The sequence below is a fragment of the Dendropsophus ebraccatus genome, chromosome 6 (genome assembly GCF_027789765.1).
Source record: "Dendropsophus ebraccatus isolate aDenEbr1 chromosome 6, aDenEbr1.pat, whole genome shotgun sequence".
NCBI lineage: Eukaryota > Metazoa > Chordata > Amphibia > Anura > Hylidae > Dendropsophus > Dendropsophus ebraccatus.
Window position 1 is genome coordinate 51,523,898 of NC_091459.1, and position 19,079 is coordinate 51,542,976.

General features: G+C 42.3%; 1 protein-coding gene across 1 annotated transcript; it reads right to left on the reverse strand.

Moving 5' to 3' along the window:
* Positions 1 to 8,700: 8,700 nt before the first annotated feature.
* On the reverse strand, positions 8,701 to 9,743 carry LOC138794818 (trace amine-associated receptor 2-like). The gene has a single exon (XM_069973707.1). The coding sequence runs from the start codon at positions 9,703 to 9,705 to the stop codon at positions 8,701 to 8,703; it is 1,005 nt and encodes a 334-aa protein (XP_069829808.1). The 5' UTR covers positions 9,706 to 9,743.
* Between the last annotated feature and the right edge of the window lie 9,336 nt (positions 9,744 to 19,079).

Consider the following 19,079-nt stretch of genomic DNA (forward strand, 5'->3'; position numbering starts at 1 on the left):
CGACTCCGATGAGAAGACACCCCTTGTAAGTCACTGTATTTATTTACACTGTAGTCACTTATATGGTGTGCAGTGCCTTTGTACCATTGGTATATACCTGTACGGTTTATGGGTCAGTGTATAGGGAAAATAATGTTTGTTTTTTTTTGTTTTTTTTTAGTTTTAACTACAGATCTAAGGTGAACCTCTACTGCCCATACATCCATGACATTGGGATAGTGAGCGACTCCGATGAGAAGACACCCCTTGTAAGTCACTGTTTCATTTTATGTAAATGTAGAAGCCTCTAACACTGCTCTTAATCTTAATTCACTCTGAGTAATGGAGCAGAATATACCCTTTATTATTTAGAAAGCATTGTTGTCAAGTGAGCTTCCCTTTGGGTAACATAATCGGTTGGGGGCCCACTCAGACTTGCTCACCCCCCCCCCCCCCCCTAGGCTGAACCCCTAGCTACGCCCCTGCAGCACACTATTAATACCAGTAACACCACACAGCAAACTGTACCTGTAATATCATACAATGTGCTGTATTCTCTATCTGTAACACCACACAGCACACTGTATTCTCTACATGTAACACCACACAGCACACTGTATTCTCTACCTGTAACACCTATATTGGAATTAATTAAATAACTTTATTTATTTATTTCTTTTTATCTTTATTCGATATTATCTTACATGGGATATGCTGTTTATGCCTCGTTTTTTGTCCAGGTGGGATTGGTAGTTCCGGCTCTGATCCCCTGTGCCGTTGAAAAAAAATAACAAGACACCACCCACACATGCACTCCATGGCGTTCACAGCTGTAACTGCACACTGGACAAAAGGCCACTCTTTAACACCTGCACAGATCTAATTTTTATTAGTGAGATACATACACAAAAATCTTTTTTTTGTTTTTTGTTGTTAACATGATTTGACCAAAAATTAGTAATTGTTTTCTAGAGGAATGCATGAACAGTGTCCCAAACACTGTTTTAGGCCACGTTCACACGTCTTTTTCTGGCCATGTTGAGCCCTTATTTTTGCTTCACAATGATTGTTGTCCAAAAAGACATACAAAATATGTCCGAGAACAGTGAACACAGCCATAAAGTGGATTTAGGCCCCACTCTAAAGCTGTGTTCACACATGGTACTATGATCAGTATTTGTAGCCAAAACCAGGTGTGGAAATGACAGAACAACATTATAATGTATCTTGCCATTGCGGTGAGCTGTTGCATTTTTTTGTGTTTTTTTGTGTTTGCAACTTCAGCCTTAGCAACGTGCTCCTGCCTAGTGTGAATGGTGTTCTAGGAGAGCTTACCAAACCTGTCTTTTTTTTCTGTGTTTCAGATGGGGGAGTGGCTGCCTGTACTTGGTCGTGCACTCCACCTATCCCACCCAGGTGGTGTAATTACTTGTGCCGGTATAAGACAGATCTTGCATGCCCAGAGCATAGGCGTATTTTATGCCATAGTACAGTGTAGGACTGTCCCGAGCATGAGGCCACTGTAACGTAACATGAGGACTCCTGATGAAGCCGCAATGTAGCGGCGATACGCATGGGGTATTTTTTCTGCTACATGGGGATGTGACATTGTTTATGGGTATGATGTACATGACTTATGGTGCGTTTACACAGACAGATTTATCTGACAGATCTTTGAAGCCCAAACCAGGAACAGACTATAAACAGGGATCAGGTCATAAAGGAAAGGCTGGGATCCATCCTCTTTTCAAATCCATTCCTAGCTTTGGCTTCCAAAATCTGTCAGATAAATCTGTCTGTGTAAACGCACCATAACAGGATTTACTAATCATAGCTTCTCATTGTGTTATTATGTTACCCTTTCTCTGAGTCCCATGTTTGGGGCCTTTATGGCCTATCTCATTGTAGCAGTGCAGTTTAACCTTTATTCCCAGGTTCTGCAGTTTTTCTCAACTCCTTGGGGATTTTAGATGTTTTTAATATTGTTTGTTCAGCTGGTGTTTAATAAAGTTTATTTCTTTTTGCATTTCATTTTTGGTGTGCGCTTGACTTAGTTACCCTAGTTTTCCTCTGTCCTTCTCTCCATATATAGAATAGTGAACACGGCCATAAAGTGGATTTAGGCCCCACTCTAAAGCTGTGTTCACACATGGTATTATGATCAGTATTTGGGGTTCTAGGAGAGCTGACCAAATCTGTCTTTTTTTTTTTTTCTGTGTTTCAGATGGGGGAGTGGCTGCCTGTACTTGGTCGTGCACTCCACCCATCACACCCAGGTGGTGTAATTACTTGTGCCGGTATAAGACAGATCTTGCATGCCCAGAGCATAGGCGTATTTTATGCCATGAGTACAGTGTAGAGCCTCATTATTTTTGTGGAGGTTTTTTTTTGCAGTTGGGGGGGCTGCTTTTAACTATTTTCATGTCTGTAGTGGGTCTGTATCTTGCCATTGCGGTGAGCTGTTGCATTTTTTTGCTTTTTTTTGTGTTTGCAACTTCAGCCATAGCAACGTGCTTCTGCCTAGTGTGAATGGTGTTCTAGGAGAGCTGACCAAATTTGTCTTTTTTTTTTTCAACATTATAATGGTCAGATCTGTATTTCCAATTCAATCCTGGTTTTGGTTTAAAAAAAAAAGACTAAAAGACTGATGGTAATTCTATGTGTCAACACAGCCTAGTTCTTGTAGGCTGCATTCACATGTTCCGTGTCAGCTCCATGAAGCTCCCAGGCTTGTTTATTGCAGCTGCTCGTATACATTGGGTACACTGGACTGTAAACAGGGGCAATCTGTGGCTCTTTAGGTTGCAGAACTACAGCCCTCATCATGTCATTCTGACGTGCGTGCGTGATGAGGGTTGTAGTTTTGCAACTTGTGGCTCATCAGCTGGAAGACCACAACCCCCATCATGTTGTGCTATTACTGATGGGAGTTGTAGATTTTGCAATAGCTGGGGGGGGGGTCACAGAATGGAAAACAATGATTTGCAGACAGTGGTGCATTAGAGGGAGAAGTGGTATAGTTCATCTGGGCACCACAGAAGTTCATATGGAAACTGGAGGAGGTAACTGACTAGGGCTGCAGCCATTGCACACTCCTCTTTCAGGCTACCTAGGTATAATATATGTCAGTGATATATATTTAGTAATAAAAAAAAAAAGACACTAGATTTAACCCTTACACTGCCCTCCTGCAAAGATTACTGCTCCATTATCTGCAGCAGGGCAGTAAAGGGTTAAAACTTTTGACTTTTTTAACTTAATGTCCCTGAAGAGTAAACCTGGGCAGCAAGAGACAAGCTGACTCCCCCTAATCCCGGACCCTGCACTGTCCACAAATAACCCCCCTCCTTCCCTCCATGAGCAGTGATATTACCTTTGCCATGCTCTGCAGGCCGGGTCAGGGAGGAGAGGCTGTCACTGTGCTGCTGTCTGTGTGAAGGGCTGAATATGATTATCACACCAGCCAGGGAACATTTTGAAGTTCCTGTCACTCTGCTCTCCCCCTCCTTCTCTAGTTCAAGCCCACTATTCCGAGCCTGACAGGTCCCCCACTGCCCCGGGCCTCGACTGCACAGGAGATAAGTCCCCCACTCATCTGGAGGCTCCTTACACCCCTTCCCCCACACAATACAGCACTACTGCCAGCAGCTTTTAAAGCCGGGGTGGGGAACCTCTGACCCGCAGGCCGCATCCCCTGAGGCCTCCCAATGCGCCTCCCCTGTGACGCTCTGGTGGGGCAGGAGCCGGCATACACAGCATCTTCCTGTGTCTGTGACAGCTGCAAGACACAGAAGGATGCTGTGAGTGATGGCCCCTTCCCCACCAGAGCGCTGCACGTCTTCCTTCTCCTGCGGGCCACGCGTGATGATGTCACCTGGGCAGCGTGAGAGCGGAGAAAAGGTGAGTGGGATGTTTATTATTTTATTTGGGACAGGCACTGGGGATAGCTAGGCTACCAGGGACATGCACTGGGGTTAAACTAGGCTACCAGGGACATGCACTGGGGTTTAACTAGGCTACCAGGGACATGCACTGGGGTTTAACTAGATAAAAGATAGAGAATCACTCAGGGGATTGGGAGACAAGATCCAGCCAAGGCTACTGTGACATCATACCCTGCCCCTGTCATGCCTGCATCATCAGCCTGTGCTCAGCAAACTCAATATGAGACAGAGGCATGTAATCTGAGGGGAAAGGGCAATAGGGAGAAGGAGACAAAGTGGATTGGCACAGAGGACAGTTTTCTTCTTCACTTCCTGGATGTCAATCAACTAATAGTGTGGGAGGACCGCACAAATATGGTAATACATTAAATACAGTGGCTTAGCTACCACGGTCACAGCGGTCGCCTCCGCGACCGCGCCGCTACCAAGAGGGGGGCCGCGAGGCCCCCCTTGCCACTGTACTGCTCCCCTCCCACTCCCTCTTGTGACCGCAAGCAATGTTTTGCTTGCGATCACAAGAGGCAGGCTGGGACGGGCCCCCGGCTGATTTGCGGCTCCCCGGCTCTGTCCGGTCCCGTCCCCGGCAGCACACACACCAGGGAGCTTTGTGTGCACTGGGGAAGTACTTCCGGCGCAGGGAGCATCGCGTTGTCAAAAACTAGGTTCCAGGAAGCCCCGCCGCCGCCACAGGAGGCCCCGCCCGCCCCACCCCGCCAGCGTGTGTGACTAGAGAAATCATACAGGTGATTATAGATTTTTTTGTTTTAAAGGGGATGATGAGGGGTGTAGTGGTATGATGATGAAGGAACAAGAGGATGATGAAGGGTGTAGTGGTATGATGATGAAGTAACAAGAGGATGATGAGGGATGTAGTGGTATGATGATGAAGAAACAAGAGGATGATGAGGGGAGTAGTCGTATGATGATGAAGGAACAAGAGGATGATGAAGGGTGTAATGGTATGATGAAGGAACAAGAGGATGATGAGGGATGTAGTGGTATGATGATGAAGGAACAAGAGGATGATTAAGGGTGTAATGGTATGATGAAGGAACAAGAGGATGATGAGGGGTGTAGTGGTATGATGATGAAGGAACAAGAGGATGATGAGTGATGTAGTGGTATGATGATGAAGGTACAAGAGGATGATAAGGGGGGTAGTGGTATGATGATGAAGGAACAAGAGGATGATTAAGGGTGTAATGGTATGATGATGAAGGAACAAGAGGATGATGAGGGGTGTAGTGGTATGATGATGAAGGAACAAGAGGATGATGAGGGGAGTAGTGGTATGATGATGAAGGAACAAGAGGATGATGAGGGGAGTAGTGGTATGATGATGAAGGAACAAGAGGATGATGAGGGATGTAGTGGTATGATGAAGGAACAAGAGTATGATGAAGGGTGTAGTGGTATGATGATGAAGGAACAAGAGGATGATTAAGGGTGTAATGGTAGGATAAAGGATTAAGAGGATGATGAGGGGAGTAGTTGTATGATGATTAAGGAACAAAAGGATGATGAGGGGTGTAATGGTATGATGAAGGAACCAGAGGATGATTAAGGGTGTAATGGTATGATGAAGGAACAAGAGGATGATGAGGGGTGTAGTGGTATGATGATGAAGGAACAAGAGGATGATGGGGGGTGGAGGGGTATGATGATGAAGGAACAAGAGGATGATGGGGGGTGTAGGGGTATGATGATGAAGGAACAAGAGGATGATTAAGGGTGTAATGGTATGATGAAGGAACAAGAGGATGATGAGGAGTGTAGTGGTATGATGATGAAGGAACAAGAGGATGATGGGGGGTGTAGTGGTATGATGATGAAGAAACAAGAGGATGATGGGGGGTGTAGGGGTATGATGATGAAGGAACAAGAGGATGATGAGGAGTGTAGTGGTATGATGATGAAGAAACAAGAGGATGATGAAGGGTGGTGTAGTGGTATGATGATGAAGGAACAAGAGAATGATGAGGGGTGTAGTGGTATGATGATGAAGGAACAAGAGGATGATGAAGGGTTGTATAGTGGTATGATGATGAAGGAACAAGAGGATGATGAGGGGTGAAATGGTATGATGATGAAGGAACAAGAGGATGATAAGGGGTGTAGTGGTATGATGAAGCAAGAGGATGATGAAGGAATAAGAGGATGATGAGGGGTGTAATGGTATGATGATGAAGGAACAAGAGGATGATGAAGGGTGTAGTGGTATGATGATGAAAGGGCAGGAGGATGAAGGGGTAGTAGTATTATGATGGAGGTGGTTGTACTATGATGATGGAGGGGCAGGAGGATGAAAGGGGTAGTAGTATGATAATCGAGGGGCAGGAGGAGGGGACAACATGGGGGGCATCTGTAAGGGGGATAAAATGGGGGACCATCTATATGGGGGATAACATGGGGGGTATCTATATAGGGGATAACATGGGGGGCATATATAATAGGGACAACACAGGGGACCATCTATAAGGTAGAAACTTTGGGGGGCCATCTATAAGGTGGACTACACGGGGGTGTATACAATAGGGCATGCACAGAGGGGGACATGCATTATAAGGGGGGTTACATAGTGTCAGGGCTACCTACTAAATGAGGGTGTAAAGGGGCCAATACAGATGTGCAGTTTGTAGAGAGATAAGGATGGTGCCAGAGTGAGGAGCCTAATATGTTTCTCTGGCAGATTCTGTGGATTCGCGGTTCGGAGAAGTTCTCATACTGGCCCAGGGCAGATGGAGAAGATGAAAAGGGAAGAACTCTGATCAGAGAAGACGTCCCCTGTGAGTCACTTGTAATGTATATGGTGTATAGAGCCTGTGTACAGTGCGTCCACCTCTATATGACTGTATGAAGTGATATTGGTTTATGTACAGAGCATTTTATTCAGTAGCAGGGGTGGTGTTAGTCAGTATGGGGTAGTGTTAATCAGTAGCAGCGGTGGTGTTAGTCAGTATGTGGTGTTAGTCAGTATGTGGTGGTATTAGTCAGTATGTGGTGGAATTGTTTGTTACTTGTTATCTGGTACTGTGTTTTATTGGTCTTAGTATACTAGATTTGGTCAGTAACAATATGGTGGTGATGGTAGTGGTTGTGGTGTGGTGGTAATATTTCCCTCTTGTATACTGGTAATATTGGTCTCAGTAAACAGGATTTGGTTAGTAACAGTATGGCGATAATATGTATGGTGATAATATTCCCTATATACTGGTATTATTGGTAATATCGGTCATATATATATATATATATATATATATATATATAGCTACGCCCCTGATTATATAGACAAATTAATTTAAGTTTGTTGTACTTTTATTAGAAAATCATTCAAAACAGGCTTAATGCAGAATCTTAGCCAAAAAAATAACAATAAAACATATATGTTGCAAGACTCTTATTGTAAACATTGCAGATGTCATAACTTATACAGTAAATCAACTGTCCCTCTCATGATTGCTTGATTATTAGCAATTTAAGTGACAACCCATAGCTGGCATTACTATCTGTCACCATTGACTCACCTTTGCATAGTTAGCATTTGTTAGACCAAGATAACGCAAAAATAGAGATGATAAAATTTATTTTACAAATGAAGCAAAGCGCTTCTTTTGCTTGGCAGTCGGCTTATACGCAGGCTGCCTTGAAATCTCTAGCCGACTGCCGAGCAAACAAAGCACTTCTTTTGTAATGTAAATCTGCTCATCTCTACTCAAAAAAAAAAAAAATACTAGGAATATTGACACAGGGAACACTGCAGGGATATATATATATATATATATATATATATACATATATATATATATATATATATATATATATATATATATATATATATACATATATACACTCAAGCAAGTTTATTTGCCTGAGGGACGCACCTACATTACTCTATAATGAAATACATTTAAAGAGACTCTGTCAGTAGGTTTATGCTATCCTAGATAAGAGCACCATAAACTAATGACAGAAAAGTTAAGCAGAATGATGTATCATTTACATCGTTCTGTGCAGCTGATCCTTAGATAACATCCTGGATAACATCTCTATTAAACTCCGCCCACCAGCTGCTGGTTGGCAGTTATCTATCCATGCTGTATATAGGCAGTCGCCTGTCAATCAGTGGCTGGAGAGGGGAGGGGGGGGGGCATTATCATATTCTCCTGCATATTAGAAGAACAGCTGAACAAAATAATGTAAGTAATACACCGATCTGCTCAGCATTTCTGTCACTAGTTAATGTTGCCCTCATTTAAGGTAGAATAAACTTTGTGACAGATTCCCTTTAAGGGTATATTCACACGGACGGGCTCGCAGTGAGATTCTCGCTGCGAGCCCGGCAGGTCCTGGAAGTTCCCATACACTACATACTTGCTGCGGTCTAAACGACCGCAGCGAGTATGTAATTATACCGCCCTTAACCCCTTCTGCTCCCCGGCTGTGTATATACTTTACCTGTCCTCGCTGTACGGGTCCGGCGTCCTGCTCTCCCGCCCGGCCAATCAGTGGCTGCGGCTGGGCAACACACTGATTGGCCGGACAGGAGAGCAGGACGCCGGACCCGTGCAGCGAGGACAGGTAAAGTTTATACACAGCGGGGGAGCAGAAGGGGTTAAGGGCGGTATAATTACATACTCGCTGCGGTCGTTTAGACCGCAGCAAGTATGTAGTGTATGGGAACTTCCAGGACCTGCCGGGCTCGCAGCGAGAATCTCGCTGCGAGCTCGCCCGTGTGAATATACCCTAAGAAAACATTTAAATGAATGATAGTTGAAAACTATTCATCGGGAAACAGATTTTTTTGAGACTGAGTATGAAAAATTCTGCCACAAACAATATACTTTAGGGCTCTTCTAAACCAAGGATAGAGAAAGCCATACAATATGGGATTACATGTTGAATTTATATAAGAAAACCAATTAAATACTTCAAAAATGGCTTTCGGAGTGGAGTAGTTTATGAATGGATCAATTAAAAATGTAATGAACAGGGGTAACCAACACGTTAGGAACACACCCATTAGGATAGCTAATTTCTTGGCCGCTTTGTGTTCTCTCTTCTTGGAAATACTTTGTGATGTTTCAGCTAGAGTGTTGTTTTTAATGTTCTTTCTGTGTCTTAGGGATACAAGGAAAATCTTTATATAAATTCCAACCATTATAGTTGCCGGAATGAAAAAGCAAAAAAAGAAAATAACCATTGACCATAATTTGTTAAATGTGATTGGACATACATGAAAACATGTGACTAATATATCATAGCCTTCAATGCCAGAAACATGAGAGTTGGTAACAACCACCGCAAGAGAAAATATCATAGCGATAGACCAACACAAGAAAACCAGTCGTTTAATAACTGGCCCTGTGATCCTTATGGCATAATAAAGTGGCTCACACACTGCATAGAATCTGTCAATAGCTATGATGCAGAGGTGAACAATGGAGATAACACTAAGGGTTAAGTCAAAGCCATAATGGATCTTACAAAATATGTTTCCGAAGTACCAACAGTTTTCCACAGTTCTCACCATGCTGTATGGCATAATAAATATTCCAAGGCAAAGGTCGGTGACAGCCAAGGAAAGTATAAGGTAATTGGTAGGGGAATGGAGCTGCACAAAATGAGAAATAGAAATAATAATACCAAGGTTCCCAAAGATGGTGATGGTTATAGAACACGTGAAGAACACATATAGTCCCAATCGGGTCCCCAGAGAGTGACTGGAAGAACAGGGGGAAGATACATTTTCAAACTGTGAGCAGTTGGGTGTAGTCGGATCCATATTTCGAGGACACAGTGCAGTCACTGATGTTGTTTCTTCTTCCCAAAATCTAACTGAGGATCCTTACAAATAAAAAGAATAACAATGGAGTTAAAGGTATATTCTCACCTCAACTGACGTAGTTATACTTGTAGGACTTGTGCATATACAATCGTGTAGGTTAGCTTCACATGTACCGGATCCGCGGCGGATTTCACACTGTGAGTTTGCAGCAAAATCCGCTGCGGATCCTGGTTTACTGAAGTTCTATAGGGTCACATACCCGCAGCGGAATTTTCATTCCGCTGCAGATATGTGACCTGGCCCCTTTATTCCACCACCACCTGGCGCGTACATTACCTGCTCGGCGCCGCATCTGTGTGTAAAGCTCTTGGCTCCCCTCGCTCCCCATCAGCCAATCTGTGCACGGCAATCGGTAATGTATGCGTCAGGCGGCGTGGGTTAAAGGGGCCGGGTCACATATCTGCAGCGGAATGAAAATTCCGCTGTAGGTATGTGACCTCATAGAACTTCACTATACCAGGATCCACAGGGGATTTTGCTGCAAACTCGCACGTGTAAAGCTACTCTTAGCAAACTTGTCTCCTTCTGATATGCCACTTAACTCTTTTGGGGCCAGACATGGATCCCTTGGATCCCTCCCTGCTGCCATCTGTATGTTGAGGAAAAAAGCCCTGTATAGGGAAGTTTAGTTGTGAAGTTCTGATTCAAGGCTTTAATGCAGACAGCAGAGACAGTGCTGGCCGGAGAGAAGAGCTGCTGGCATTAGTGAGTGCAGCCATGAGACCAGAGTGCTGTGCGAGTGCAGACCCAGGACGCTGGACGGTATGATATATGGAAACAGGCACACTAAGGTGAGAGCAGGTTCAGTATATCTGCTTGCTATCATTTCATGCCACCAAGCCATCCTGCTGTAGCTCAATGTCTCCCCCCCCCCCCTTCCCCGCCACACTGAACATATGCCCCTTCCTCCCAGACAGTCCATCTCTTCACATGGAGATCCTTCCTCTCCCTTCTAGTACCAGCATTGTACATAGTCTCTGACTGGCATAGCACAGATGCCCTACCTCCCCCAGCACTGTATATAACCCTGCCCAGCATATCCCAGCTTCCCCCAACACCACTTCGTAAAATAAAGTAGGCTTTTCCCTGATAGTAAGGCTGGGTTCACACTACATTTTCCAATCGTTTTTTTTTTTTCATCCGTTTTTGCAAGAGACGTTTGGAAAAAACAGATGCATTTGTGTGCATCTGTTTTTTTATCAGTTTTTTCATTGACTTCCATTACAAAAAAAAAAAAAAAAACGGATCAAAACGCATCCTTTTTTTTAACATACACAAAAGTAAGTTCAACTATGTTTTTTGTGTACGTTAAAAAACGTATGCGTTTTGATCCGCTTTTTTCCAATGGAAGTCAAAACAGATGCACATACATGTATTTGTTTTTTCCTTCCGTTTTTCATCCATTTTTTTGCAAAAAGTGATGAAAAATTCGAACTGCAAAAACATAGTGTGAACCCAGCCTAATTTGCACTTTCAATAGACTAGTCTAATTTTGCCATACCAAAAAAAGACCACAAATATCCTCTGTTGATAAATCCCCCCCATGTTTCTATACATCTACATTATAGCTACAGTATATGTACACCAGCCAGACCACTACTTTTAGAGCAAAGTGGTGATCAGTAAACTAGACAACGAATTGTCAACAATGGGAGGGAAGGAGCGGCATATCAGAAGGAGACAGGTTTTCTAAATTATTGTATTTGCAAAAATATTAAACTTGACGAGTCCTACAAGTATATGTTAGTTGAGATGAGAGTGCCCATTCAATTTTTTTTCCTTTTAAATCAAATGGCATCAGAAAGTTATACAGATTTGTAATTTACTTCTATTTAAAAATCTCAAGTCTTTCAGTACTGATCAGCTGCTGTATGTCCTGCAGGAAATGATGTATGCTTTCCAAATGATGTAGTCTTTCCTTTATTCTTTCTTCTCTGCTGCTACATCTGTCCGTTACAGGTCCAAAACGTAAATGTTTTTTTAATGGGATTTTGCTACTGCTTTGGACAGTTCCTGTGACAGACAGGGGTGGCTGCAGAGAGCACTGTGTCAGACTGGAAAGAATACACCATTTTCTGCAGGACATACAGCAGCTGATAAGTACTGGTAGACTTAAGATTTTAAATAGAGGTAAATTACAAAGCTATATAACTTTATTAAACCAGTTTATTTGAAAGAAAAAAATTTTTTGCTGGAGTACCTCTTTAAAGATATTTTTAGGCTTAAAGGGAACCTGTCACCCCCCGTACCGGGGTGACAGGCTCCCGACCCCCCGTTAGAGCCCCCTATACTTACCTCATCCCGCCGGGTCCCGCTTCTGGAGGTGGTCGGGTCCCGGAGATCTCAGCCGCTGCAGACCGGCGCGCGCGCTGAGAGATGAGTCCAACACCCATAGAGAATGACAGGAGAGTCCAGCGCTCCGTCATTCTCTATGAGCGTTGGACTCATCTGTCAGCGCGCGCGCCGGGCTGCAGCGGCTGAGATCTCCGGGACCCGACCGAATCCAGAAGCGGGACCCGGCGGGATTAGGTAAGTATAGGGGGCTCTAACGGGGGGTCGGGAGCCTGTCACCCCGGCACGGGGGGTGACAGGTTCCCTTTAACCTGAAGCTAAAGATGTACGGTTCCCCCAGGCTTCAGGACAAAGTGTGACCTCAGTCTCTTTACACCTCATATGGCTATACTATCAAATACTATACAGATCAAATCATATTGTGTTAAAATGGTACGATAAAAATCAATAAAAAGTTAATATACAGAGGTAAATGCAATATATTAATTATAATACTCACAATGGTCAATCAAAGACACTCGAAAGGTATGTTCACACAATGCAAACGTCAGGTTTGCTTCAGATATGTTGCCGAGTTTGACTACCCTATTGAACTTTATAGGGAAAATCTGCAACAAATCTGAAACCTACTCCATGAGGATTTCACATGCAATTTGGATCCAACAAGAAGTATAAATCCCTCCTCTATATTTCCCATTCCTTTTAAACCCACAAGCTTTCTGTGAACACAGGACTGAAATATTTCCCTAATTCTGTAATCCCAATATTAAGTACAAACAAATCATTACAAATGGGGTCAGATTGACTTACAATCACTCAAAGGGCCATACTTACTGGTACAAGGTTAAACTCGGTTTCTAGAACAATGCAAACAAGGCACAATGCTGAATGGAGGAAACTGCCGTAGTGCACAGTACTGCTATGCAGTCACTCTATCACACACCTACTATTCATGATAGGAGTGGCTACTTGCACAGGGGCCAGTCATATGTAGTGCAACATGTAAACTTAAAGCCTATTGGTTATGCCTATACTATTTACTCAGGCAGTCGGTGCTCCCTCAGTATCACTGCATCCTACCAATATTACATACAAACCATACGTACACTCACCTACCTTCATTGAATCTTTATTGCCAGCTAATGTATTTATATAGACAAAGCTGTTATGTTTCAATCTCACTTACAATTAAGTAAATGGACAGAAAAATAATTTTCCATCGTAACTGTTCAGTCATTTGTCGTGTGCAAAATTGTGAAAAATTTAGTTTCGAGTTGCAGTTAAAGGATATTTTATGTGTTATAGAAATAGGAAGACAACTCTCTATTGTCTTATTGATTTTTTTCATTGTAGAGACACTGCTTGTGTTTGTCATGGATTTCTGTTAAAGGGGAACTCCAGCGGGAAATTATTTTTATTTCAAATCAACTGGTACTAAAAACTTATATAGATTTGTAAATTTTATTTACAAATCTCCAGTCTTACAGTTCTTAGTTGCTGTATGTCCTGTAGGAAGTGGTGTATTCTTCCCAGTCTGACACAGTGCTCTCTGCTGCCACCTCTGTCCATGACAGGAACTGTCCAGAGTAATAGCAAATCCCCATAGAAAACCTCTGCTGTTCTGGACAGATTCTGACATGGACAGAGGTGGCAGCAGAAAAAGAATACACCATTTCCTGCATGACATATAACAGATTTTTAAATAAAAGTAATTTACAAATCTTTATCATTTCTGGTACTGGTTGATTTTAAAGACAAAATTGGAGTAAATTAACATTGTATTCAAAACATAATTGTAGTTATAAAGCCATACAGCAGAGATGAATTTATGAATATAACATAACTGAACACAATCTATTGTGATATCATGGACTACAGTTTTTATAGCTTGAAAAGTTATACAGCTGAGCAATGTACAGGTATGTAGCCCAACAAAGAAAGTCCAGGTTACATATCAAGGAACACTGCCCAAGCCACAAATCAAGAGGGAAAGCCATAGGCAACTTGTCTTTTTTGTGGTATTGATGTCCAGAACTAGAACTGCAACCATCACAGCAGAGGTGTAGCTAGGATTCATGGGGCCCCATAGCAAAAAACTGTATGGGGCCCCATAAATCCTGTACGCCCCCCCCCCCCCCGCCAAACACAGACATTGACGCACATATACACACACAGAGGCACCATTAACATATATACAGACACGCCACTGACATACACACATATAGACGCTGTAATGTGATTACACTAGTGCTGATGTATACACCATGAATAGACTGTACACAGGGAAATCATCTCAGTGTAATAAGAAATACTCAACCAGAAATAAAAGAAAATGCTGCAGATATTAATGGTGGGTTCTTTTATTAGAGCCCAGCATTAATAGAAGCTGCTGCAGAACATCTTTGGGAGCAAACACACACATATACACCAGTGCTACAGACATTGCTGACATACACACACACATATAGCCACAGATACATACACATACTGATATATAAATATATACACAGATACATATATACACACACTGACATATACATATATACCCACAGACACATATACACTCACTGACATATACATATATACCCACAGATACATATATACACTCACTGACACACATACACGGCACTTACAGCTCCCAGGCTTCCCCCCTCCTCCTCCTCCTGTAGTCCGGGCTGATCTTCACATAGGTATTGAGGACCTTTGGGTCATGTGACCCAAAGGTCCTTAATCCCTCTCCTGTGCCGTCTGGCAAGTCCTGCTCCTCTGTTCAGCCCGCTCACCCGGCACTACAGTGAGGGGGCTGAACAGTGCAGTGGGGGTCCCTCTTCCTCTTTGGACCCCTGGGGGAGCGGGGTACCTACCATGAAGGCAGGGCAGGCTTCCTCGGGCCCCCTTCATGCAGGGGCCCCATAGCAGTCGCCTTCCCTGCCTTCACTGTAGCTACGCCACTGCATCACAGATCAACTGTGAAAGAAAGTACGTCCAACGAGTGGCGATCTAGTGTATGGTTAGCCTTAAAAATCTTTATTGCAACAAAAAGTAAGATTGTTTATAAATGGAGACAAGAATTACATGTAGATTATATTTACCTGGTAGTGACATGAGGCGTAGCTGGGTGAAACAAACAGCACATGGCTCTATACAAGGCTTTTATAGGACAGATCGCTATGTCAAGAGATATCATGTCGAGCTATACCACCTCCTTGTGATAATGACTTTGTCCCTGTAGACTGTCAGAGATCATAGGGAATAGTGCTGCCATGGCACAATTATTAGTTAGAACATTGCCAAAGTCCAGTACGGAAAAAAAAATCATATTAAAGTATTAACAAAAGTTTTTATTGTATTTGTAATTTACAGAATCTAAAATATTGCCCAGCATTCCTTTGACCATCTCAATGACAAAGTCTTATAGTAATAATACTGGAATCATTGTTCTCCAACAACCCTCAACCACAGCCAGCCTCCCCATGAGCTTAGGAAAAAAAACTTTATTGTGAGGTTCTTGTTTGTTAGACCACCAAAGAATGCCACCAAGCATGGTGCACTTCTTATATGATAAGTTCAGTATTGATATGTGTTCCACAAGTATTGAAATATTGTGAATAGTGTGAAACAATATATACGGTACATAGGTAGATGAGTAGAAAGCTTAAAGGGGTTCTCCGGCTTTTCAAAATTAGTGACCTACCCTCAGGATCCCCCTTTTTTTTTTCTTTTCCTTTAATCATTTTATTATTTTTTCCATACAAAATTTAAGAGAAAATATATAGAATACCAACATTAGACAGATGTATACCAATAACAATATAATACCTTACAGTTTTGACATAATACTGTTTACCCGATCTGTTTCATTCATCGAGAGAACTTAATACACCAATTCATAATCAAGAAGAGAGATCTACTTTTCTCCATTTATTTTAACTTAATTTATCAGAGAACCTGCAAAACCGGCGCCAAAAACAACAACGCACTGTAAACTTATTTAACCTTCTTGCACCCCTCTCCTCCACCATCCTTCCCCAGTATAAAAGAGTTTCAATTATGACTCCATGACATCCAGCCCGTGCTCCAGACAGCAAAGCAACACCCCAACCACACAGTTTTATGGGCATTGTTACCATTATCTCCAGCAATTTTAATCAAAAGTAAACAGAACCAGCTCATCCATGCTACAAATTTTCCAAGTGGTCCTCCATGATCCTCCTGCTCCCAACCTGGGAACGTTCAGACCAACCAGCTCCACTTTCTTAATTTCACATTCATACTAGTGCCGGTCACCTCATTCTCATGAAGCCACTTACACCTCTCCCAATCCCTCCAGTGACCTCCCCAACCATTTATCATGATCAGTTGGACCCACCAAAGGGATCAGGATATTGTTGACATACATCTCTGGTTCTAAGTAAATAAAAAAATAAAAAAAAATTCTCTTTTTCTTTTCCTCGCCACCAAGCGGGGGGGGGGGGGGGGGATGGGGGTTTACATTAGATTCTTTAATACAACATTGGCAGAGGGATGAGTCTGTACCGATCTGTTTCTTCTTTTGTTTATTAAGATAGTTAAGATAGAAATGTGCATGATCTGAGTCAAGTGGGGAATGGGGGACCTGCCTCCCCGGCGCTCTTTCCTTTCTCTATTGTATATAAGAGGGGAGGGGATTTCGTGGCATTCAGAACGTTAAAGGATGGCAGAGTGGCGCCCCATTTATACTGTCACCATAAGAAAGCAATCATTTATATATATATATTTTTTATTATTTTTTATTATTATTATTACTTATTTATTTTATTATTATTATTTGTGTTTATTTTTATTTCTTTATTTTCTCCATGGATACTTTAGTTATAGTTATTCATTTATTTACTCAGGATCCCATTTTTGACATTGACATTGCCATTGCAATTGTTTGTGGGCAATTTAGGAAAAATGGCCAGGAAAAAGGCCAAAAATATTAATTTCACCTGACCACTTCCTCATGTTTGCATCCAGACTAAACCTCCAAGAAACCAGAGGATCTACTGGTGGTGCCAGAATTTACATAAAAATGGGCCCTGAGATTGCAAGAGAAAACTCGATTTGGAACTGACTTTGTAACCAGTAACCAAATACATGCTGCTAGGGTCTGTTTTTATATAGAATTAATGTGAATCTGTATCGCCCGCACACCGCAACCAAACCCCCAGTACCGTTCATTAGCGCTTCTCAATCCATGCCTGTAGAGGCGATGTGCCACATTGCCATGTCAAAGGGACGGGGCCTAGAACATCCATGCCCAGGCCTGCAGCGCTTCCCTTCGTCCCTAGGGTGGATCTTAATGTTTGGCAGACTTAGGGCACAGATTCTCTATGTCCCGCCCCTTTGACACAGCGCCATGCCGCACAGCCTGAATAAAAGATGTTTTTTTACCTAAACACTAGCCTCAGAACACAGACTTCTGAAGCAGACATGGATTGAGAAGAGCTAACAATTGATAATGGCCATTTGGGGGTGGTTCTCGGGCAATACAGATCCACTTTAAGCAATTTTCCTACTTTGACATAATGACATAATATATTCTGATCTCACCACTGGAACTATGGTATAAAGTCAACAACAGAAAGTTTACAGCATACAGTATATAGTACATGTGAATATACTCTTGAAGGGGTTGACCACATTTATCATGTTTTTTTACAAAGCATTGCAATGAATATAACTGATGTCTTACTGTCATGGTACAGTATGTGTTTCCTTCAGACCTATAAGTAGCTCTTCCCCCGTAGGTCCCCCATCTATGTATGCAGCTGAGTGGCTCATCCGAACATGCACGGCTACCTCCGGAGTGTACTGATATTACTCGAATGCTGCTATGGACCTTTAACTCGAGTCACACTGTCACCACTGCTAACCAAATCAAGCTAAAGTCAGTCAGCGCACACCACTCCTGGCCACCAATAGTCAGTAGGCTACCACCTGCCCTAAATTACAACACCTGGCTCCCCTGGGTTACAGCAATAATCAAATAGAAGAAAAAAAAAAACACCAACATATTTTATATATCCGTTTAACAGAGCGATTATCGTTCAAATTTTCATAATAACAATCGCATTTGAGCAATAATCGGCTTGTATAAACACAGTGGACAATCAAGCGACGAGCGAGAAATCGTTCATCGTTGTCTTTCAATATGTTCTCAAATCGTCGTTGGTCCTTTGCTGAAAATTCACAGATCGCTTCATCTAAACAGTCTTTCACAGATTCACCATATGTGTGAGATGGGCTTAAGTGATCTTAAAACGATCGCAAAAACGATTTTTCACCACTTTTTCACTTCGTCTAAACACTGATCGTTATAAAAACTAAATTGTTGCTTCAAAATCGTTAAACAAAAATCGGTTGGGCACATTATCACTCCATGTAAATGGACCATTAGAGTAGCATATAACTATTTTTGCACTGTGTGAACATAATAGCACTGGTTGTGGCAAATACTGAATCTAATGTTGCGTTTACACAGAGACATTTATCTGACAGATTTTTTTCAAGCCAAAGCCAGAAATGGATTTAATAAGAGGATAGATCCTAGTCTTACCTTGATGACCTGCTCTCTTTTTATAGTCTGTTTCTGGCTTTGGCTTTAAAGATCTGTCAGATAAATCTGGCTGTGTAAATGCACCATTATACACTGCGTTGGAGTGAGAATTTCTTTATGTACCAACTATCTTATCCTGGAGATGGCGATCCCACTACTAATTTACCTCCAATGTAAAAGCCAAATGTTTAGCTTACAGTTAATGTCTATCCTAGATGATGAGATGATAATTAGCTTCTTGATGTGTCTTACAGTTGCAGCTTTACTTTTCTGTTACAAGGGACCAAATTCCCACATTTAAATACACAATCCTGTCTACCTTTAGCCACCACTAATGGAGTGTAAGTATCACTGCAAACTGTTTATGAATTGAACTTAAAGGATTTGTGATGCAGCAGAAAATGTTATGCGTTACTCTTGAAAAAAGAAATGAATGCAC

What these genes read in the sequence shown, in the direction of transcription:
- LOC138794818 (XM_069973707.1), bottom strand. Translation starts at nt 9,705, where the DNA reads ATGGATCCGACTACACCCAACTGCTCACAGTTTGAAAATGTATCTTCC.